This window comes from Hydractinia symbiolongicarpus, chromosome 11 (genome assembly GCF_029227915.1).
Source record: "Hydractinia symbiolongicarpus strain clone_291-10 chromosome 11, HSymV2.1, whole genome shotgun sequence".
In the NCBI taxonomy this organism is placed as follows: domain Eukaryota; kingdom Metazoa; phylum Cnidaria; class Hydrozoa; order Anthoathecata; family Hydractiniidae; genus Hydractinia; species Hydractinia symbiolongicarpus.
The window spans coordinates 16,953,974-16,977,894 of record NC_079885.1 but is presented as its reverse complement, the minus strand read 5'-3'; the positions used below and the strand labels follow the sequence as shown (position 1 = coordinate 16,977,894).

General features: G+C 41.6%; 1 protein-coding gene across 1 annotated transcript; it reads right to left on the bottom strand.

The window, feature by feature from the left end:
* Nucleotides 1-18,962: 18,962 nt before the first annotated feature.
* Nucleotides 18,963-20,432, bottom strand: LOC130613470 (uncharacterized). Its single transcript, XM_057434810.1, has 2 exons — nucleotides 20,373-20,432; nucleotides 18,963-20,255 (listed from the first exon to the last, which is right to left on the bottom strand). Exons 1-2 carry the CDS (start codon nucleotides 20,430-20,432, stop codon nucleotides 18,963-18,965), a joined length of 1,353 nt encoding a protein of 450 aa, XP_057290793.1.
* Nucleotides 20,433-23,921: the final 3,489 nt, after the last annotated feature.

Sequence of the window (23,921 nt, the reverse complement as noted above, 5' to 3'; positions counted from 1 at the left end):
ACTTATCAGAATTCACACCTAGGCGGAGTTGACACTAGTCAAATTTCACACTAATCGAAATTCGCAGTTGTCAAAGTTTACAGCGGATGTCAAAGTACACAGCGGACTGAGGTTGTTGGTTAAATCGATACTCTTAAAGCATGCTCGTTGTTACTGACGTCAGCACCGCCATTTTTCTCAAATTTTGCAACCTTCGGGGGTCGCGACGTGGATTAGGCTCGCTCTTCTTATATTTTGAGTCTTAATCAACCAGATTTGTTCAGAACACCTCATTGTGTTCGTATTTATGGAACTTTAAACAATTGTGAACAGCGCCGTAATCGCGCCAATATGAATTTGAATTCGCACTTATTGTATTTAATTAGACAAGAAACGATCACAAGCAAATACTTTTTATTGGCAGCTGTCGAGAAAATTTCAGGAGAATTCACAACCTGGATTGTTCTTACTCTATCGCAAAATTTGGACTCAGGTTATTCTAAATTTTATAATGATTTGAGCCTGAAGTTGTTCTTATTTTTTGGCAAAACTGAAGGCAGTGCTCGTGTAAGTTGTTCTGATATAAATAGCGTGTATATGGGAGACTTGGGCGTCCAAGTAACTTGACCTGAAAAAACTATTAAATATGGGAAAAAAGGGACTACAAAACTGTTCAAGTAAGTCCGTTGCTGTCCATCCTCGTGCATTCTGAATGGAGGTGTGTAATTAATGGACCCCTCGAAAGATCAATACAAGAAATTACACGCACTTCATGACTATATAGACAACCTGTTTATGAAAAATTACTTTGGTTAACATGAATTTGATAACATAAAAAGACCATGGTGCGTTCAGTTTAATGTTGTGTACTTATAAGTTCGATATTATAGCCCTAAGTGAAACTGAGCATAATATTAATTACTAGTCGATAAGGCCAGTGGAGAAATCCACTTAGGCAGAAGGACAATGAAAAAGTAGTTGTTGTTTATTTTGCGCTGACTTCAGCAGTGCAAATTCGAAAAAAATTGGGGAAATTTAATTTTCACGTTGCCTCCATTGTGTAGAGCTTAAACTGCTGATCAAGAAGATGTATATGATCATGTGCTTTTGATGAACGGTCAATGAGATAAAAGGGTTTAAAAACTTTTTGCTGACGTCAGCAATGACCCGTCAAAACCAAAAATTTTTTTTTAGAAATTTGTATACCTGTTGCTTTAATCGTATAGATCTTGAAACACTGATCAAGGAAATGTATAGGATTATGTACTTTTGAGAAACGATTGCAGAGACATTAGGGTTTGAAGGTTTTTTGATGACGTCATCAACCCGTCCAGTCCGAAAAGGATTTGGGGAATCCAGGCTAGGGAGAATTACCCAAATTGGTCCTAGGTGTTTCCTAGTTACCCACGCGGTGAAAACTCATTGACGTCATCATCTCGTTTCCAAGTTATTTGGCCCTAAAGTTTTAAGTGCACTGTAATCTCATTTTATTATTGTAAATATTATTGTAAATATGTTGAAAAAAGGATACAAATTGCCTTTGTTAAAAACACTAGAATTAAAACATTTTAAAAAAATTCAGTCTGCTTTGACGTATCATGAATCCGTATCAAATTCCATTAACAAACTTCTCGTAGCCGGTTCAGCAATCGAAGTACCTTTTAAACCAGAGGTTATTAATCCTTTATCTGTCGCTATCAGCTCGTCTGAAAAAAGCGTCTGATTTTTGATCTTAGACATGTAAACGAATGTCTTGTAAAAGAACACGTAAAGTTTGATGATAGGCGCGAGTTCAGTCAGTTTGTTCCTCCTAGGTCTTTTTTATTAAAGTTTGATTTAAGAAAAGGATACCATCATGTCGATATATTCGCAGAACACCAAATTTACTTGCGGTTTTCCTGGAAAAGAAATAACAAAGAATCGTTTTATGTTTTTACTGTTTTACCTTTTGTTCTTTCTTCGGCCACTTGTTTCTGTCTGGCACAAAGATTGAATAAACATATCAAACATATCAAAACTTAGAAAGCAGCCAAGATAGTTTTACTTTTGAAGAAATCTGGGTTTGTCATTAACGAAGAAAAAACAATATGGGAGCCGGTACAATGTATGACTTGGTTGGGGGTGACAATAAATTCAGTAGAAAATACTTACAAAATTAATCCAGAACGTATCTCATCCATAATTTTAACAGCTAATTTCCTATTAAAAGCCCTCACACTACTGCAAGATCGTTGTCTCGTTAAACAGGAAAAATTTTTTCAACAAAATTTGTGTTATCAAATATCCCAGTGGACACAAGAACGTTTTTTTAACGTCCAAAAGACGTCATTTTGATCGTTCAATTAACGGTCAAATAACGTACCATTTGCACATTCAATAACCTCTTTCTTCAGGACGTTTAAATAACGTTCCGCATGTAACGTTCAAATGACGTTCGAAATGAACGTTTAAATAACGTCATTCCGTTGGTTCAATTAACGGACAAATAACGTCCCGTTTGCACATTCAATAACAACTTTTTTCAGGGCGTTCAAATAACGTTCCATTTGTAACGTTTAAGTTACCTTATATGGTGATTTAAGAAACGTTTAAACAACGTCATTAAGTGAATTTCGCAGGAAAGAAAATTAAAAAAACAGAATAGAAATATAAATTTATTAAAATTAAAATCGGTGAAATACAAACGACGTTAATTATTATGGAACACATAAAAGATATCAGTATTACTTAAATATTAATAAATTATAATAAATAATTTTTTTTTCTCCTTTGAGGTTTCTATCACGTGTTGTTTTTTTTGACACGAAAGCCAAATCATCAAAGTTTCAAGAAAAAACTCACTTTGTACGACAGGCTAAGCATGCAGGTCATTACAACACTGACATGAAAGCCAATTCATCAAAATTTCAAGAAAAAAAATCAGTTTGTACGACAGGCTAAGCATGCAGGTCATTTACAACACTGACATGAAAGCTAAGTCATCTAAATTTCAAGAAAAAAAAATCACTTTGTATGACAAGCTAAACATGCAGGTCATTACAACCATAGTCATAAGGAAAAGAGATAGTCTGGTGAATCGCGCAGCTCTATTTTTTATGTTTTTGTTAGCAGAATATACCTCGTATCCAGCGCTTTGACTGCACGCTCGTGTTGAAAAATGGCGCATTTAAGTGATTAGTTACTGTAAACATAGGATTAACAAGCATTTAAACAGAATTATTTTCAACATGCCTGGCGAAAATTGCTCTCTATACGGTTGCACAGTTTCACGAAGGGCTAAATATAAAGGTCTATCTATTTTTAAAGTTCCTGCTGGTTAGAATCAATTTGACAAGTCATGGAGAGAAAAGTTAGTTGATGTTGTGATAAGAGATAGGGAAGTTGATCATGCTCTAAGGGATAGAATTCAAAGAAAGAAAATATATATTTGTGCAAAATCCCCCGCCTTTTATGATGAGATTCGTGTTGACGATAAGAAAGACAGTGGTTTCTTGGTACTCCCTAGTAGACGTCGTTTAAGGGACTATAAGAACTATATTCGTCCAAAGCAAGGTTTTAACAAAGACGTTATCCAGGAATTGTGTAATATGGTCTCCAAATTCCAACCAAATGAGAAATATGCAATATTATTAATGGATGAAATGAAAATTCAAGAAAGTCTTGTGTGGGATAAGCAAAATGGTGATTTTATCGGTTTTGTTGACCTTGGTGATATTAATCTAAATTATGTTGCGTTGAAAAATGTTGATGAAATTGCATCTCATGTCTTAGTTTTTCTTGTGAGAAGCATTGTAAATCCGTTAAAATTTTCATTTGCAAATTTTACTACTACCAATGTCACATCAATTTAATTGTTTCCTCTCTTTTGGAAAGCGGTTGGCATACTGGAGGAAAAATGTGGCATAAAAGTTGTTGATGTCACAAGTGATGGAGCATCTCCAAACGAACAAATGTACCATATGCACCTAAACATGACCCGTGTAGCTGACATTAATGCAGGAGTGGATGTAGAGATAGGAAAATTTTCGTTCTAGCACAGTTGCGTTCGTGTCACTGAAACACCCCCCCCCCCCCCTCCCCCCCCCCCACCGCACCATCCAAGACCCATCCCATATTGATCCACATAATTCAAGGACCTAGTATTCACTACAATGACGTCATTAAGGTAGAATAAGAGGTCCAATATCTTCTAGCACATTTACCATAATATTCTACGCACATAAGGGAAATTCCCTATCATACAAAAATGAGTAGGGAAATTCCCCGAGGGAAGTAACTGTGTTAGTCGAGCGGAATGAAATCCTCCGACTTTGTTAAAAATTGTATATAATAAAGAGAATGGAATCAAAAACTGTCAAACAATTACGTGATATTGCAAAAGGTCGTGGACTTAAAGGGTATTATAGACTACGTAAGGCTGAATTGGTTGCCCTATTAGAGTATGATATTGAGAGAGGGGAATCTTATAATAGGAGAGCTGAATATAATCCCTTCATATTAATATCGATGCCAGATCGATTCAAGACTTGGGATATATGTAACAAAATTGTTGAAAGGGAGCCCCTCATGCTCTACCGGGTGCCGGATCATATAAAAACGCGGGACATGTGCATCAAGGCCTTTTCAAAGACCTTGGAACTCGAGGATATACCTTATTTTTTTTTATTTTTTTTTAAAAAAATCAATATCTTATATTAAATAACGCAGGACATGTGTAACTGGGCTGTTATAAGGCGGCCCGACATTTTGAAGTATATACCGGACTGGTTTATCACCCGGGATGTAATGAAAAATATAACACATTTAAACAATAGCATGCATGTCTTAAATTTGAACAAAGTTTTTGTGCATATTATTGTTAACACACGCAATTATAGATAACAATAGAAACATGCAAAATAGAAGTGATAGCAATAAAAATATACCTAATAGGTTCAAAACACAGGACATGTGTAACAAGGCTGTTGCAAAGGAGCCCTGGATGCTCATGTATGTGCCGGATCAATGCGAAACGCAGGACATGTGTAACTGGGCTGTTATAAGGCGGCCCGACATTTTGAAGTATATACCGGACTGGTTTATCACCCGGGATGTAATGAAAAATATAACCCAGGCCGAGTGGCGAAAAGCCTACCATCAAAGGAAAGATGAAAAGGCCAGAATTAAGGAGGAGCTAGCTCCAATAACATGGCATCCAGATAGGGTCATCGATTGGTACTTTTCAGAGAATGAAAAGGTAGATCTTGAAAAGTTGTGGGGGTTGGCTTGAAACATTATCTTACAGCAATTGTTGCAAGATAATACTACTAATAAAGATGAGTTTCAAGACGCAAGACATGTGTAACAAAGCCGACGAAAAAATTCCCTGGCTGCTCCAATACGTGCCGGACCGACTCATGACGCGAGACATGTGTAACAATGTTGTTGAAAAAGATCACTGGGCACTCATACATGCCCCCGACCGGTTCAAAACGCAGGAAATGTGTAATGGGGCTGTTGAAAATAATCCACGCATGCTCCAATATATATCAGACCGGTTCAAAACGCAGGACATGTGCAACAAAGCCGTTGCAAAGGATCCTGAGGTACTCGAATATGTGTAACCTATAATAAAAATGTGTATTAACTGTCAATATAGCTTGAAACGTATGATTTTCATGACCTTCCTTACTGCCATTGGACTATCCTTACCACTTGTAACCCTAGCATGCGTACAGGAGGAGAAGGAGGGGTCCAATAAACGGCGGATTAAAGACCTATGGGGACGTCTCGATAATTTGGAGGCTCGTCTTGACATGCTAATAAATGAATGAAGAATGCGGTGACTGTGAAAGGGTACTCGATGCATATGACAAATTTACCTGTGGACGTAGGTTTGTGGTAGGCGGTAAAATATTATATTGGTACTGCTATCACGAATATATCACATATAATGGGGGTGGCTGTGCATGTACAATGCCTTGCAATTCTCTGAAGTCGTTCGAAGATTTGAAAATGAGCTTGTTAAATCTAATCTATTCTACAATTTTGCTGCTACCTTCACGGATATCAATGATATCAATGTAGAATACCTAACGGTATCAGATCCCATGCCTACCAATGGGGGCAAGGACAAACGATATCTGGTGGGATATCATACACAGGACCTTGAGGTGGCGTTAAGGTAAAGACGCCTAAAATCTTCTCCCTGAATGGGGGTGACTAAGTATAATGCCAATGCGTCACCGGCAATGAGCCTCGATTTTGAGGAGTATCCGGATTGGATCGCAAAGTATCGCCAAATCTGGTGCAAGATTGAAGAGCAAATATCCGAACAATTGACGACAGAGCCACTAAAAAAGGATCGTTATGTGAATGCTAAACTCCAATATTACAAGGACACAATTACCACCAAATTCCATAGTATGTTGGTACCGTATGATGAGCACTGCCAAGTCAGCGCTATTCTAGCTATTTCATCGGTATATGTACAAGGTAAAAACCACTACCCCCAGACACACATCACAGAATGCCGGTACAAGGACTTTAAAAAGGAATGGCTGTTGGGTAAGGACTAGAAAACCATATTTTATAAGGTCATATGACCTTATAAAATATATAAAATTAAGGCCTATATTCAGGTGGGGACTCTACATAGTGCTTGCATACTGCACAGATTGAACTTTCTTTAAAATTTCGTCTTTCCCCTCCTCCCTACCCTTGGCAACCAACTGGGCTCTCTCCTGTTCATTGATGGCATTGACGATCCTATTGAACCGTTGCCACATCTGTTCTTTTAGCAGCATATACCTTTCTTTTTCACGGCTAATTAGACTATACTCATGGTCCCTGATAACGCCATTTTCCATTGCCTTGCTGATCAGATCTACAATCGAGTTTAGTTTCGCCTCCGCGAGTAGCCTTATACTATCATGTTTTTTTGACTTAACACGCAACCTTTTGGAGGCGTTTCGGAGACCAGCCTGCCCTATTCCGGCGGCAATCGCGAGTCCTCCCATGGCACAGGCCAGGGGAACCCCTAAAGCCGAGGCCATAGCTCCAATGCCAAGCCCTGAGGTAATCACACTTACGCCAAGCAGACCATGGAAGCAGAAGCGTACCCATGTATTATGCATTTTGGATTTTTTCCCAAGTATATTCTGCTCCTTTATTTTATCCCGGAGATATTGTTCTATCTCTTCTATTTTTTTTAACCTGGAAATTTGTCCTACATCTTGATCAGAGCCTTGCGCAGGTGCACTCGGCAAACTCGGATATAATTTACTTATATCGCTCATCTTTATTCTATCAGCAAATACATTGTGATGTTAAAAAACGTGACGTTCTTCTCGTGATGGTAGACGTCTGTTAACATAAACTCCAGACGATCGGTGGACCCCTTTAAGGGAAGGTATACAGGACTGTCAAAGGTCCAGGTTAACATATCTCCCCAGGCGTTCAATTCTTTGGTAGGAAGCAAGGCCAGAACCTTCGATTTTTTGCCATCCAAAAGGCAGACGTCTTTATCCAATTGTGGGCAAACAAGTCTTCATTTTCGGTACGTATCGGTCCTATATATGGCATCGTAGTCGCCCTTCGTGTAATATTTTTATGCAGGGTCTTATGGTAGTCCCAAAAGCTCTTGCAATTGCCTACCGATCACCACCGTATAGCCGTCAGCAACCCTGAGCCTACAGTAGGCATTTTTCAAAACAAACAGGTTTATTTCCTTCAGCCCGGCTATTCACAATAGCCGCGATATCCTCGATCCTATACAAACCATTCATAATCTCAAAGCGAGAGACCCTTTGGTTTCCTGATCGTAATGTCATTGTCACTGTATAGTTTCAACCATCCAGGACTGATACTGATGGATTTCAGGGCTATACGAGTGTCTTGCCCAAGGTAGTCCTTGAATATAGTAGGCTTATCGGTATCGGTGATATACAGTTGTTTCATCTCCTTTCTTCTAACAAGAAAAGGAATGAACATATACCAATACAATCCGAGAGCCAAGTACAGGTTTCTAACAAGAAAAGGAATGAACATATACCAATACAATCCGAGAGCCAAGTACAGGTCCAACATGGGAGAATGGCCGCCTGGTATTACAAATTTGGAGCATCAGGACCTCTACGTGAGTACGGAGTCTCATATTTCTGTGGCATTTCCGGAGTTTACCAAATACGCCACCTTGATGAACCGGTTAATGTTAATTGGAAAGGACAGGCACTAAATTGTTGGAATATACAAGTTAATTTTGCTACTCATTGTGCAACAACGGCCCTAGGCATATGTACCAAGCATATGACGGGTTCTGTACCCCTCATCAACTCTATTTTTAAATTCCATGTCTATTACCACATACCTCGTATCTTGGCCAGAATGAGGTCCCCATGCCGTACGACGATGGATTCCCAAGGTATAATAGCCCATACGCCACATCCGGATACGCACAGGTATGCTGGGAGTACGGTGCGGACCCCGACACCCTGTACAAATTCAAGGCCGTCATGTCGTCATTAACAGATAATAGATGGTAGCCGCAGGTTGATGGGGATTGGGCCAAGTTTGTTATGCCCACAAGCCAAGGTCTAACATCGGAGGGCCTGACCAAGCTAAGAGAAAGTATCCGGATTTACGTGGTTCTATTGCTGGGGTCCCAGGCAGGTGCCAAAGCATCCCTGATTGGCTCCAATGCCGACAACTACACGGCAAGGCAAATTCTAGTACAGAAATTTGAGGCCATGATTCAGAGAATGAATGTAAGCCATGACATTACGGAGTTCCAGAAGGTATTGCAGTATGCCAGGATCCCGGTGAACTTCGCTGTCATGCATCACGTGTACATGTTACCCTCCGATATGAACCTGCGCATAGGCAAAATTGTTGGGTACAATAATATTATTTTGATTGCCCCTGCAATTGCGATGATTGGTATCAGACTTGACTTAAATAAAAAGCCTATTGTGCGTCATACTGCGCTCACTAGGCATACCCTATCCCCAAGGCATACCACGCCACCCATACATACTATACCTTCAAAGCATACAACACCTCTCATACATGCCCCAGATCATACTATACAAGCCATACCATCCATACCTCCAAAGCATGCTACATCACCCCCACAAAATCAACACGAGGATACCATGGCCTCATTAATCACTATAGGGGTAGGTATAATCTTGGCCTATATATGGTTAAAAAAATGGGGGCTTATTTCACGTATAGCACGACAAACCCGACAGCGGCAGCAGCTGCCATGTACAAATGCTTAGCTGCGTATGTAACAATGGTCGACGCTACCCTCAGAATGAAGGAGACTACTGTACCGATAATACCCGGCAATGCGACACCTGCTTTAGTTGCCATATATTTCAGGAAATTTCCGAGTCTCTCAAGTTGCTTCTGCACAAACCCTTTTTCACCACCCTATGCGGTTCCCCCCACAGCTCCTGCGGCCGCACCACTTCCTCCTGTAACGGCAAGGACAATGGTGGAAATCAGTAGACCCACAGCAGAGACGATGCTGGCCAAGGTAAGACCCTGCTCCAGGAAAAGGGTTTTTAAGCTTCTCCAGCAAAGGCATGTCATCCCCGGCAATCTTCATTAACTCGGACTTAATATTCCTCAAATGCTTAAAAAGCTCGGAGGAAAGCAGACCATGCATACCGAGTACAACCTTCTTATCCTCCTTTAATTTTTTATTCTCCTCCTCAAGCTCGGCAATATCCTCAAGCCTTCGCACCCCAGCCTTCTGCTTTTTAAGTTCTTTCAGTCTACCCTCTTTCGAATTTATTGATGTATCATATCTCATAATCTCATCCTTCACCCCCTTTATATTCTCCTGCAGGTTTTCAATTTCGGATGTTAATACCTTTATAATAATCTCCTCCTCCTCCTCCTCATCGTGGACGCCTAGAAATGAAGTATCTATATAGCCCTCTACGTCCTGCGCAAAATTTTGAATACTATTAATCGTTTCCATTTCAATCACTTCAGGCCTTATCAAAGGGGTCCTCTCATCATTCCTATTTACAAGGACATTAACATCCCGGATGAGATTCTGGTCCTTTGTCCTACTACCCTTGTTGGGTGTTTGATAATCATCAAACCCTATCGCTTTCATGCACGTACTACCTAGCCTGCTCTGGAGCTGTTTAATAGTTGGAAAATTACCATCTTGCAACGTAAGTACTACCTCCGGTAGGGATCTTTTCCCTGTCACAACTTTTTTAATAACCAGTTGGCCATCCTCTCTTAATCTAAACCTGTCGTAATGTATTGCATTGGGCATAAGCCCAAGCTTGTCTCGAAGGTTCGTGTATAGATTATCAACCTTCGATTTAAAAAGTAGGGTCTCGGTGGAATCCGTACTCAACTCCAGGTGCGTGCGCGCACCTCCCTGCTGCTGCCCGGATGTTGAAGTCCCGTATGTTCCGGGAAGTTGCGTTGATTGCTGGGCATCCTCCTTATCACCTTTATCATCTCTACCTATATCTTTCTCGTCTGTAAAATCATATCCTGGATTATCAGCCATCTTTATTTACAGCATTTTCATTCCATATAATAAATAACTATGAACGCATATGGTATTCTGATGGACCCTTACGCAGGAAGTAAACAGCTTCTTGGAATGAAGGGTAGAAAAATGAGAGAGTCCAAATTTCACATACCCCATCAACCATCGGTCAGAAAGAAGATCTGTACGTTGACATTCCCAACATGCCCCAAAATGATGTCATTATTCCGGGTAGTCTCAAGCTCCTATTTGATTTGGCAATAACAGGGACCAATACAACACGTACTATCGTCAGCAATATAGGGAAAGGTCTGGTGAAAAATCTACGTATTACACTAAATAATAAAGAGGTTCAAAATATAAGCAACTACAACATCCTGGCATTGTATAGGGACCTTTGGTTACCAAAATTCGATCGTGAAAACAATCTTATTCTGGAGGATATTAATCCTAATGACGGGACCATCAGAGCCCTGCAGGTGGGGGCAACTGGTCACGTGGGAAGAGAAAGCCATTGTGGCGAAGAGAAAGCCATTGTGGCAGCGTATGGGAATACGTTTTCAATCCCCATGGGCAAGATGTTTGAACTGACCCGTGATCTGCCCCTTTACCCGGCAGGGCTCCATGACAGATTGCAATTGATCATCAATTTTGCGCCTTACGGCAATGTTATAACAGACGCCGGGACGGCGGCCTCGGGGAGCACGGCAGCCAAGCCAGCTGATGCAATGTACAAAATTACAAACATCAGACTGGAATTTGATAAGATTAGCCATGAGGGCCTCGCGAGTGCTATGTTATCGAGGTATGCAAGATTAGCCTTGCCCTATGAAAGGGTGCTCAGGATGAAGGTTATCACCATGGAAAAGGCCGATACCAGTTACAACCTCCAGATTGATAGTCCTTCCAAGTCCTTCAGGAGTGTCCTGCTACACTTCATAGACCCTGGAAAAGTAAAGCCTTATGCCGGCGTCAATGAAAATTTTTACAGCCTGAAAATTGAAAAAATCAGCGTTACCGTGGAGGGGGAACCTAATGAACTATACAGCCATGCTATGCTTCCGAAGGACCACTTTGAGGGGGTTGTCAATATTTTTGGAGCTCACGACTCAAGTGTCACGATCGGGCAGTTCTTTAATGAGAGATATGCCTTATTTGTGGACTTCCGGACCTCCCCTGACAATATTTTGCATGGCTCTGGGAGGCCATTACAAAGATTGAATGATGGCATGACCCTCCATATCACTAAAACAGCTGATGGAATTGGAGAGTACAAGGCCTACGTGTACCTCCTGCAAGACGCCTAATTTAAAATCCTAGACGGTAGGTTAGATCGTGTGGAATAGTGAGGAAATAAAGGAATATGACTACAATAGCGGTGATCGTGGCTGGGGCGGCCATAAAAGCCCTCGCATTTTCTGGAACGAATTATCTATTTAGCAAGCTTGCAGAAAATGGCGAGGCCGAGAGGAAACGGCACGATCAGGCCGTTGAAAGGCTCAATACGGCTCAGGCCCAATGGATACGGGACCGGCAGGCCAAGCTCGACTGGTTTGCGAAAGAACGGGACCGGCAAATCAAAGCGGGTAAGAGTTTGGGGGAGCTTGACAACGATATGTATAGGTTCTATATTGCCTCAGATAAAAAGGCCCCGCAATTGAAGGACTTCTACACCCCTTCAAAAACCCAACAAGATGGGGAACTCACGTTCGTACTTGGCTGCTTATCCCTGCTAGGCTTTGTGGCTTATAAATATCTGTAACAACGTGCGTTTTTCTGATATATAATAAAAGACATGTCAGAAAAATCACCACATATCGTTACAGAGGAAGAGGCTGAAAGGCTAAGGAATATCTACTACACTCCGGAGAATCTGTGGACCGGACGGAAAGCCGTTAGATTACTCGCAAAGGAGAGTCGTCTCTCCAAAAAGCTAGTAATTCATTGGTTGAGTAGGCAGCTGCTCTAAGACACACTCGGGATCCAAAACGTATCGATTATCCCCATTTCACCATTACGGCACCGAATGAAATGCATCAGTTTGATCTGTTGTACATGCCACATGATCGATTGTATGGTAGTACGTACAAGTAGATATTAACAGGTATTGACGTGGCTTCAAGATATAAAGTAGCAAGGCCCCTAAGAACGAAGAGAGCTGGCGAGGTCGCCTACATGATCAAAGATATCTACAAAGCAGGACCATTACACTACCCCAAGATTTTTCAATGCGACAATGGTTCCGAGTTTAAATCGGATGTAACGAAACTACTTGAGGATAAGGGAGTTGAAATTAGGCGGACCACTACCAAGTACCACCACACGTTCACGGCCTTTGTGGAAAGCTACAACAAGGTCCTTGCAGAAAGACTAGTTAAGCCCCAAGATGCCCAAGAGTTAGCATCCGATGAGACTAGTGACGTGGGTCAAACATTTGTACACTATAGTGAAGGGTCTCAACAATACCAAAACTACCATGATTGGCATGAAATCCAATAAAGCGATCAAACTGGATGATGTACCACTTATCTTATAGGAATATCCCGAAGAGAAACCTCTACCCGGGGATGGGCTGTACTTGTATCTGCTACAACCCGGGGAGGAGCACGGTGATGCGAGACGACGTGCAACTGATGCCTTCTGGAGTAAAAATACTTACAGGCTGGACCATATTGTGGAAGATAGTCGTACTATGTACTACCTTAAAGACGGTCCTGAAAGGAGCTTCGTCTCGGAAGAGTTGATGCTTATTCCCGAGGACGTTGAAGTGCCTCCAGAACATGTTAAAGAGTGGTGATAGGGATCGAGCTTTACCAAGGGGTGGGGTGGCACCCCACCCATTTTTGCATACAATTTTCACTACCTGCAGGTAGTAAAAATCATGCCTATTCCGCAAGTTCTAGGAGGCGTTCATGCGTGTAATTCTCACCAAGCCTAAAATGTCTAACCCTCTCCGGGTTTACTTCAATGCATCCACGTTCCCGGAGCCAGTTGTAATGGACTATAGCATTAGGGGTCTCTGCCAGTACCACGATCTCACCCTTAAGGTAATCAACGAGTTTATTCCGAATCTTCTGTGCCACATATCCCTGTTGATCACAGATGGCAAGGTATTGAAAGGGATCGCCATTATTCTTCTGGATGATGACCATACTATTATCTTTTCCGGGATCTTCAAGGTGTGGCACGGCATGTTGCTGTAGCTCCTCAATTTCATTAACAACATCACGATTTGACTATCCCTATCATCAATTTCATCATTTAGTAAGGCAAGGGCCCCATCCCTATCTTCTAGGGCTTGACGCTGCTCCTTAATTACATCTTGTAGATTTGGACACCTGCCCTGGCCAACCATTTGATGACCCCAATAGCTTTTGGGTTTTTTTATCTACGCATAATTTCCAGAGCGCCCTCGAGCGTGACAAAGACGTCATGCCCATTTTTCGCCTTACCAAGAGGGCATCTCTGAGATGCCCCCTTGGACCCCACTATTTCCGACCTGGTGGATAGGAACGCCAAAGGTATCGTCATATTTTTAACCTTTTCAATACCAAGAAACCGTCCCAAGTCGGCGCGCTGAAACATAGATTGATCCTGATTATTGGATAAGGTCTCAATGGCTCCTGTATTAAACATAACTTGCGACGACATCTTTCTAATATATCAACGTAGGCCAGAGTATTTCAACGTGGGCATAAACGGTAATTTTTTACTACTCCTTTGTGGGTAGTAAAATTAGCGCCCGTTTAAGTCATAGTCCTCCAGATTAATTTCCGCAAACACATAGCAGTAAATCTTGTTAATGATATGGAAAATGGAGAAGTTAGGGGCATCAGGGTTATATCGTATAAAGGTGCATCCCAAGGATTGCTCGATATGTTTTTGTCTCTTTACCTCATAGCCTATATCTCTATCGGCATGTCCAAATTCATCACATTCGATAGCCAATCTGTACCTTGGGAAGTACAGGTCGATCCTATATCCATCAATCCGATGCTGCATCACCATATCTTCACTATCAAAAGCGGTGCAGATGTTGTAAAGGGTGCCTTGCTCTTTGGATAAAAGTTTTATGTTTGAATTTCCATACCGCAAAGCCCCGCAATTTTAATGGCATCCAAGCTTTTGCATCGAACCAAGATTTCCGTAACGGCCTTGGTGGAAATAAATATATCATGTCCATTTTTACCTCTTCCTCGCATACCCAATCGGGATGAGGATGATTGGGAAAGTTTATCCCTACGTTGTCCTTTAATATTTCTGTATCCTGTTCTAAGCCTTTCAATACCCAAAAACCTACCAAGATCGGCTCTTTTGAACCATGGAGCCCCACAATCGTCGTATATGATTTCTACGTGTGGGGCAAGCACTATAACAACCTTTTGAGATGGCATCTTTCTTGTCATCCCAAAAGGTAGATCGTTTGTATGGTCATTCCATGATATTCCAATTCCTAGATGTTCTAATCTCACATACAGGCAAGCATGCCTGGATTTTTTCAGGTCAACTTTGATCTCGTCCGGGATGAGATTCGTTTCCTCGTCTATCATTTTCATATCCGAGCGCTCATAAGGGTACCACAAAAACAAGGCTTTCTTTTGCCTCTGCAAATTCTTGGGCGAGGCAGTATATGACTGCGTAAGTAGCCACAAACTATGTCTGCGATGCCTACCTGAAACAGCCAATTCGAGCAGGGGCTGCCTTTTTTATCGAGGCTCTTGTTGGCTATTACATGATCGACAATGAAAAGACTGTCCTCGGCCGCGAATAAGGACGACAATTTCTAAATCCATTCAAACATCTCATTTCCTGGGTCTATCAGGAACACGTAGTCGTCGCGCCAGAGCGATGCCCTCCTCAAATAGGTGGCATTCCACCGCAATGTAGGGCATAGGATGACAATATTTTTGAAGTGTCCCTTGTATTCATTTTCGAGGAGGTTTCGAGGTGTCTTGCCACAAGACGTCAGGCCTGTAAAGATTGCCGTATGTGGATCTCTTACGACATTCAACATTTTATTTCAATAGTTGCTCCACTTTCGATCATGAATTTTGGGGAATACCCCGGCACATGCCCCACAAATCCGTACACCTCCATGTCCATTTTTCAAGGACCCCCGACAAGCTGGGCAGAGCCTAGTCCCTCGAGTCTTGTATTCCATGAGTAGTGGGGCGTACATTAATTTGATTTCAAGGCATCGCAATACGTTACGGTACCTTCCAACGAGCCCTGCCTTCTCCGGTTCCCCCGCAATGGGGGAACTGGTACGTTCAGTATACTGGGGTATAATGTTGTATGTAAACAGGGTATACAAAAGTAGATAATTCTTATCCTGCTGAATACCCCGAATTTCCTGATCGATAACAGGGGGATCCAACTCGTGTTCAACGTCCTCAATATCTCTATTTGCTGCAGCCCGCCTCTCCTTGGCCTTAGCTAGGCAGTCTATACATGTATTGGTTCGGCTATTGCCCCTGATTTTGAATCGATCGAGGTATAATATATTTTTGCAGATCCTACAACATCTGATCTCCATTTGTTAAAGCATACTGTGCCCGGTGTAATGCCTTGGCAACCTCGGCAAGTGTTGGACTATTAAATGTTTCGTCGTATCTGAATCGTACCTTGTTATTGACATGTCTCTCATAATTTTCCCAAGTATACCCCTCATTAAACTGGGCCGCAATATGATCCTGTAGGATGATTATTAACTCATATAAGGGTTGCATATAAATGCGGCGTTTCGCATTGCCTTTTGATATCCTCCCAAGATCAAGGCAGGGAATGCAGGTTTTTTAAAACCCTTACCTTTTGACTTGAACAGGCTCAGGGGAGAGATTTTAAACACACGAGACATTTCTTGGCCTCTTCCATATTTTATATCTCTCTTGGGGATATAAAAAATTTACCATGTGGTTTATTTCGGAGCTATTATTGATTTTTTGTACCATCCCTGCTTGATCGCGTATTCGTCGAACAGAATCGCCGCACTCATATACCCAGCTAGTTTCCAACCATCCTCTATATCTATCTTAGCACCTGGCCTGGTGACCCCTAAGGCCTTTTTGCCACCCATGGCGATTAGAATTGTGTACGACACGAGCCTGACAGACTCCCATAAGGCATCGATTATCATGGTCTCTTTTGGTCCCATGTTTTCATCATGTTTGCTTGCCATTTATTATTACTGCATTTTGAAGAAATCGATATTTGGTTGGGGTTTGCCATGCTGAAGCTCCGGATTGACCACCAACTTGTTGGGTTCATTTTTACCCTTGGCCATATACCAGGCACCTACTCCTATGGCAATCACGGCTATCGCCCCAACTCCATAGATGTGGACACTGCCTATGGACTTGCTGGAACCTGTCGCAGGTTCTTGATCATCCTGTGAAGGTTCTTTACCCAGGTTCTTCTTTAAGTCGGCCTTGTTCTTCCGGTTCCATTCCGCAAGTCTTTTGCCTTCGGCAACACGACCTTCGTTCTTCATGGTTATGACCCTCTCCTCTTGTTTTTGTTCCTGTTCACTCATTTATTCTTATAGCACCGTCTCTTTCTCTTTCTTTTTTCCTATATGTTGGGCCGTATGGTCTGCCACAAGTAGTGGGGCCAAACACCTACCGATGGTTCAGTATACGAGGATACCAAGGTCCGTTATACTATCCCGGATAATGGGATCTTCCTCGATGTCCCTGCGTAACTCGTCAACGCTGTCGATATCCACGAAGTTACCAATCATGCTGACATAGAGACCGATAACATGAGTTGACAGGGCCCTAGCCGTCTTTTCTCCCTTCTCCTGGAGTTCCCGCTGTACATACTCAGTATGTATCTTGTTGATAGCCTCCTCCGGAGCCTTGTCAACAAACCCTTCCGTGCACTTCTTTGGCAAAAGGTGTCCTTTACCTTTGCGTAGGGCTTCCTTTAAAATTTGACGTTTATCAATAGGCTTTTCAATATTTTCATATTCCGCAGAGGCATTGTCGAATACTTGTGCAATACCACACATCTTTATTAATAGTCGTTTATAACGAAAAAGTATGTAGGCAATTATGGCATATGGTAGGAGTATGGCTACATACAAACATGCTTCCATTTTATTTCCCTATAGCCTCTGGCAAGCGTCGTAATTTGATCCTGTTGTACAATCCGTCTATCATCCGCCCAGTTGAGTGCCAACTTGTTCACTTTTTGGGTATATACCTTATGACCCTTGTTTTGAATCAACACCTGGCTCCTATAGATATCTCCATGCTCCTCTTTCAGGCATCGCCGATAGTCATCGAAGGTGATGGATTTTTCCGTCACACACCTCTTTACGCCCTTGGCTTTGCGAACACCGCCTTCTTTGGTAAGGCTCTTGTACGCATATAGCTTGGCCCTCAGGGTGATGAACTCTGTCATGATTTTGCCACCTAATTCATCCTTCATCAAGCCCACCACCTTCTTGTTCTTGCCTATGGGAAGAGGCCTTCTATCATCATTGCTATATACACTCGTATAACATCGTTGGCTATATCCCTGTGAAAGTCCTCTGTTCGTATATGGTAAACGAAGCTGTCTGTGTCCATATAGCAGAGTTGGAGCTTGCTACCGTACTTAGGCTGCATGTAGTCATAATGAAACTCGTATATCACCATTTTTGACATATTCAATATAGCCTGGTCGATGTATATGGGCTTATTCATCTTGACCTCGGTCTTGCCTATCTCTACACCTAGTAGGTTTTTTGCTGAACCTGCTACCACCCTTGAAATTAGGCTTCATGACTAATTTCGTATACTTATCCTCATTGGTAACTAGTTGGATGTTGCGGTGGTTCCTAATATTCTCCATGGTTTTGCCGAACACCGAGAGGTTCATCAGTTTATAAAAGTCCTTCTCGAACTCGTTCCTGGCAGCCGTTCTCAACCTTGTGTTGTGATCGATATATCCCGCCAGCCATGTCTTTTGATTGAACCTGATCACCCTATGCACTTTTTTCAATTCAAGTCCATGTTTTATAGCCTCGTAAAGTCCCCTAATGTGTACCACATATCTACACTTGTTTTCCAAATTTGGTATCAATTTTTCAACCTTATTGACCGTCCTGCGTTCGGGTAAGAACGGCAACTCATTATGCCTGTCGTGTAGCTCCTCGGGATAAGGATATCAACCTCCAAAATGTACCCATGCTTGTTCTCTTCAACGAGCTTCCTGATCATCCGCCTTTCAGTGAATGCCTCGACGTTTGACATCCATTTAAAACCATCCGTTGGCAAGTCTTGACGCATCACCCAGCCATATAGGTTGTCAGCATCCAGATATTGCAGGTAGGAGGACCCCTCATCCGGGTTATACTGGTCCCCATATAATTATTATTAGCTTTTGCATATCGGTGTACAGCTTGTGTTTTACCTCCCCGGAACTCGAACATCAGGAGCATATCGGGGTCTGTAAGGAGCTCTAGCCTGATCCCCGTAAATTTCAGGGCTGCATTCTAGGCGAGGTTGCTTGCCAAATTGTCTAGCGATGATGCCATGAATCGGCAAGAATCTATGAACCTAATTTCGATTGTCTTGTACTTTTCCCCGTCACCATATACCATACCTCCAAGCGGTACCTTGATTTTGACATTGAAACTAATGTACTTCTCCGTATTCTCGGCGATGCACCCAATGTCCTGGGTGTCGTACTTCTCGCCCAATTCCCGTATGAAGAGATGGGCATCATACCCCGAAAGGTTATGGAAGATGACAGGGATGTGGCTGGGTATCTTATATTTGAGGTTACAGCTGTTATGCGCCGCACCCCTATATAGCCCAGTATAGTGGCAATGGTCCCTGACCTTACGGTTATTCTTGCCGTCATCGAAAGGTTTTAGGCAGATATGGCAGTGCGTGGCCTCGTCATGTTCTCTTTTTAGGACCTCTGTTAGGGGCTTCATGTCCTGCTGAGGGTATGTATTGTATAGTCTTTTCACCTCATCCTCCAGGTGGTTGACAAAGCGGGTTACACAGTCCTCGCCTCTATATACTGTTAGGGGATCCGGTACATTCCCATAGGCAAAGGTACTATAGGTGCACCAGTCGGATGGTACATGCTTACTTAGCCTTTTCGTCTTAGTGTCCCTGGCATCCTCTATCGGTATCAATAGACTCTCGAAATCTGCATAGATGGCAAAGGGTACCTTGAATTGTTGCTGCCCATCCCTATAATATAACCATTTTTCGGCCTCCGTTGGCATTGTAATTTTAACAGCCTCATGGTCGGTGCAGTACCTATAGTGCTTGTCCCTCGATTCAATTGTTGGAAAACCCTGTAGGCAGTTCAGGCAGAAGTGCATTGCGTTCCTATTCTTCGAAGTCTCCTTTCCCAGGTGCCTCGACAGACTTTTGACTGCCGTATAGTGGGTCTTTTTATCATTGGAGATAAGCAGCAGGGTCACCACCTTGGTACGCCCGTTGTGCACCGATCGACGTAGGATGTTGATCCTCTTTCCATCTATATGGAGTACGTTTACCGCAATGTCGGGGTTATTCGCCTCGAATTTGTATATGGATTTTATACTGGTTGGGAACTCCATGCCATCCCAATTGTAGTGGTCCACGTAGGGTTTCATCTGAGATATTCTATTTGGATTCCTCCCTATATCCCCATGATGCTGTGATGCTATAATGGCCCATTTGAAACACTCCTCATCCTCATTCATCGGGTTAATGACGGCCTTTTTGGATGCTGCCCATTTGGGTAGTTCGAGGTATGATGAGCCTCTTGTTAAATTTGTGAAAATCTACGTCGAGGTATAGTATTTGTGAGATTGTGAAGCCACTTTGGGGTAACGCGGGATTTTCCACATGTGTTTTAACCTGGGCAAACATCCTATCCAGCATGTCATCTACATCGTTACCCTAAAATACTGAGGCCATACTGCTATGAAAGACTTTCTTAACCTCAATGTACTCCTCATTATTGGCCTCTTCCGGGTTCGTCTTCTTCTTCTTTCACATAATCCATAGTGACAGCTGTACCTTCGCTCACCCCATATCTTCTACCTGTTCCCCAACCAGGGTTGCACATCGGGTCGCACCATCCCGATATACCCGTCAACGTCGGCACCTCCTATACCGGGAATTCGGAAACTCAGGAAGGTCCTGTGAAGAGCATACTTATGTTCATGTGGTGTAAAATCTTTCCCTGGCTGTTCATGTAGATAGTCCTGAACTTTAATTGCTTTCTTCACCTTCACAACTTTCACAAGCCTTGTTGTTGTTTTTTTTTTACTTTCTTGCGTATGTTCTATAGCCATATATAGAGCGAATTTTTAACCTCTCTGCGAAATTTACTAGCCAATAGGATGCGTCCATAATGACCATAAATGGAAGACACAAGACCGTACATAGGCATAATTTTCGCAGGTAATCCGAAAAAGACTATCTGCGAAACAAAGTAGAGATTCAACACCTCAGCCTGCAAAACAAAGTGGATACTGTTAAATCCTGCGAAAACGACGTACGAAGCGCAAAGCTTGTGTGCGCCGCCCGGAAAAAGATTTGTGCCGGATGCACAATTGGTGCGCCCATCCATGTGTTGGCGGTGGCGGTGGAAAAAACGACGTGTTGAAATGAAAAAAGTAGGTCAGTCGATCGCAGAGCCTGACTGACACTGGCTACGCCCCTGGCTGTCGTCATTTAACTGGTTTTGTGGCTGACGATCTTTCGCATTTCGGTTTCTTGTGAGTCCCCGTTGTGTTTTACATGTTTTGGAGCATATATCACAGGAAAAAACAGCTTTCAGAAGGGTCGTCTACTATTTCTTCAACAATTTCGGATAATTCTTTAGTTAAATCACGATTTTTCTCTAATAAATCTTCGTCAATAACAGCCAAGATTGCATCAAAATCATCTCCACCAAAGAAATCCTCCCCAAGGGCAGCCATTATTGATAATTCCGTGCAGTCTTAAACCGGCCACCCCGATTTAAGAAACACACCTGCTTGTGAACAATAGGAACACATTAAGGACGGCCCGGAATTACCAGACTATCTCTTTTTCTTATGATTATGTTACAACACTGACATGAAAGCCAAGTCATCAAAAATTCAAGAAAGAAGCTCTTTTTATGGTCATTAGAACACTGAAAAGCCCCAAGCCATTTTCAAAAAATTAAGAAACAGTTTTATATATATTCAAACCTTGGCTAATAGCTAGCTACACTTCTTATATATAATAAGAAATTGTTTCTTTATTTTGTTGTGATCGTTCCTGCAACGAAATTTTTCTATCCTAAACTATTTATAAAATTACCTTACCCTGTACGTACGTTTACATAACATAAAATATATACAACTTTCCACCGCTACCTCTTTTCGCCATCATTATTGCCCACTAGACCATATGCCCAGAAGATTAAACCATTCGCGCTCATAGCTCGCAATGGCTGATGGTCTTCAAACTCGTCCCCAGATTCCTTTTCTCCTTTGGCTACCAAGGCACGAGTACAAGAGACAGAGTTCTGGAAGCGATGTTGTGAATGGGACAACGAGACAAGTTGCTCGCATTAAAACAATGGGCTACCGCACCACGCGTGTTTTGTTGAATATGTTACTCCCTGTCGGCTAAAATTAGCACGTCTTTAACACTACTATGCAACGACGCTATTGTATTTATTTTAAAACGTAACTTTTGGTTTCTTTAAAACTAGTCGTTGCCCGTGGAAAAATCCACGGGTTCGCCCGTCCATTATATTTACCCGTGGCAACAAAGTGGATAAAAATATATCGCATTTGATATTCGTGTTTCCGTAACATCATTTCTAACTCAGCGGGGGGTCCGCGCAGAGACAGACAGACGACGGCTATTATTATAGAGATAATCTTAAAATAACGTTACAAAAGAAAAGTTACAAAAACGTCTAAACGTATATCGTTTTTATAACGTCACACTAATAACGTTAAAAATACGTGACTGACTTTTATAAAACGTTATTTTAAGAACGTTTCTAAAACGTTTAATTTGAGTTAGTGTAAATGACGTTACAAACCAGATGTTACATAAACGTTTAATCTTATACTGCTTTTTTAACGTCACACTAATAACGTTAAAAATACGTCATTTAGTGGTGTGCAAAAAACGTTTTTTTCACAACGTTTATTAAACATTAAATCTATTTTTGTCTCAATAACGTTAGAAAGGAAACGTTACAAAAACGTTTAATCATATACCGTTTTAATAACTTCACACTAATAACTTTAAAAATTCATCATTTAGTGGCGTGTAAAATACGTTATTTTCACAACGTTTATTAAACGTTTAATCTATGTTTGTCTTAATAACGTTAGAGAGGAAAGCCTGTAGTTGCTTGTAGTAGAGTGTAGTAGCCTGTAGTAGAGCGTAGTAGTACAGCGTAGTACGCTGAAGTAGAGCGTAGTAGCCTGTAGTAGAGTGTGGTACGGCGTCTTTTTCTAGTGCTGCGCAACATAGGCATCCACATTTAGAATGTGACTAAAAAGCTAATTACAATTCATCACTATACAAACTCTATTTACAAGAAAAATAATTATTCACAGAGCACTATGGTTAAGAAGCGCAGGGGCTTACAGCAGTTAAGCTTCATACAAATAGTTTCAAAAAATATTCTAACTTTTCAGTTAAAGTGAACTGGGGAAAACGGCGTTCAAATGACTACCATCGCCATAATGGTCTCGCACTATATACAAACGAAAAATTATCTGGACATCTTCCCGCAAAAAGATTCTTATCAGTACATCAATTGTAGTTGGTAGATAAACAAGCCATGATGGCCGATTCGCCAGTGGTCATCATAATATCAGAGACAAAGAAACAAATTTAGCAGACACGCCTAAATATTCATTTTCAATTTCACATCTTGTGTTTTAATGCGCTTACCCAAGGAGACATGATCAGTTTATTTGAGTCTTACAGAATACATCACAAGCAATGTATGTTCCAAATACCATTAGAGAAGGCGAGTGATCAGTATTACGTAAGAGATACGGTTGTTTCCGTAAATTAGACCTTTGATAAAAATTTAGAAAAAAGCCCCTGTTTTAGAAGCAATCCATACATCTCAGGTTCAGTTGTTTTGGTGAATTGGGCCTTTCATAACCCTTTAGATAATGCTTTTTGACATTCAATTTTGGCCGGAATATAAAATTTCAGAACAAAAGTTACCGAATTTGGCGCTTGTCTATGATAATATCAGTTAAACACTCCATGTTTCTCTTGTTTCGTTCAATTTTGACAATATAAAACGAAATTTCAGAACAAAAATCACCGAAGTCGGCACTTGTCTATGCCATTATCAATTAAGCGCTCCATGTTTCTCTCGTTTCGCTTAATTTTGGCCGGAAAATGAAATGTGTCTAAGGTATTGTCACATATACGAACTCTACTTGTCTTGTTTCGATGAATTAAGACCTGAATACTTTTGTATATGC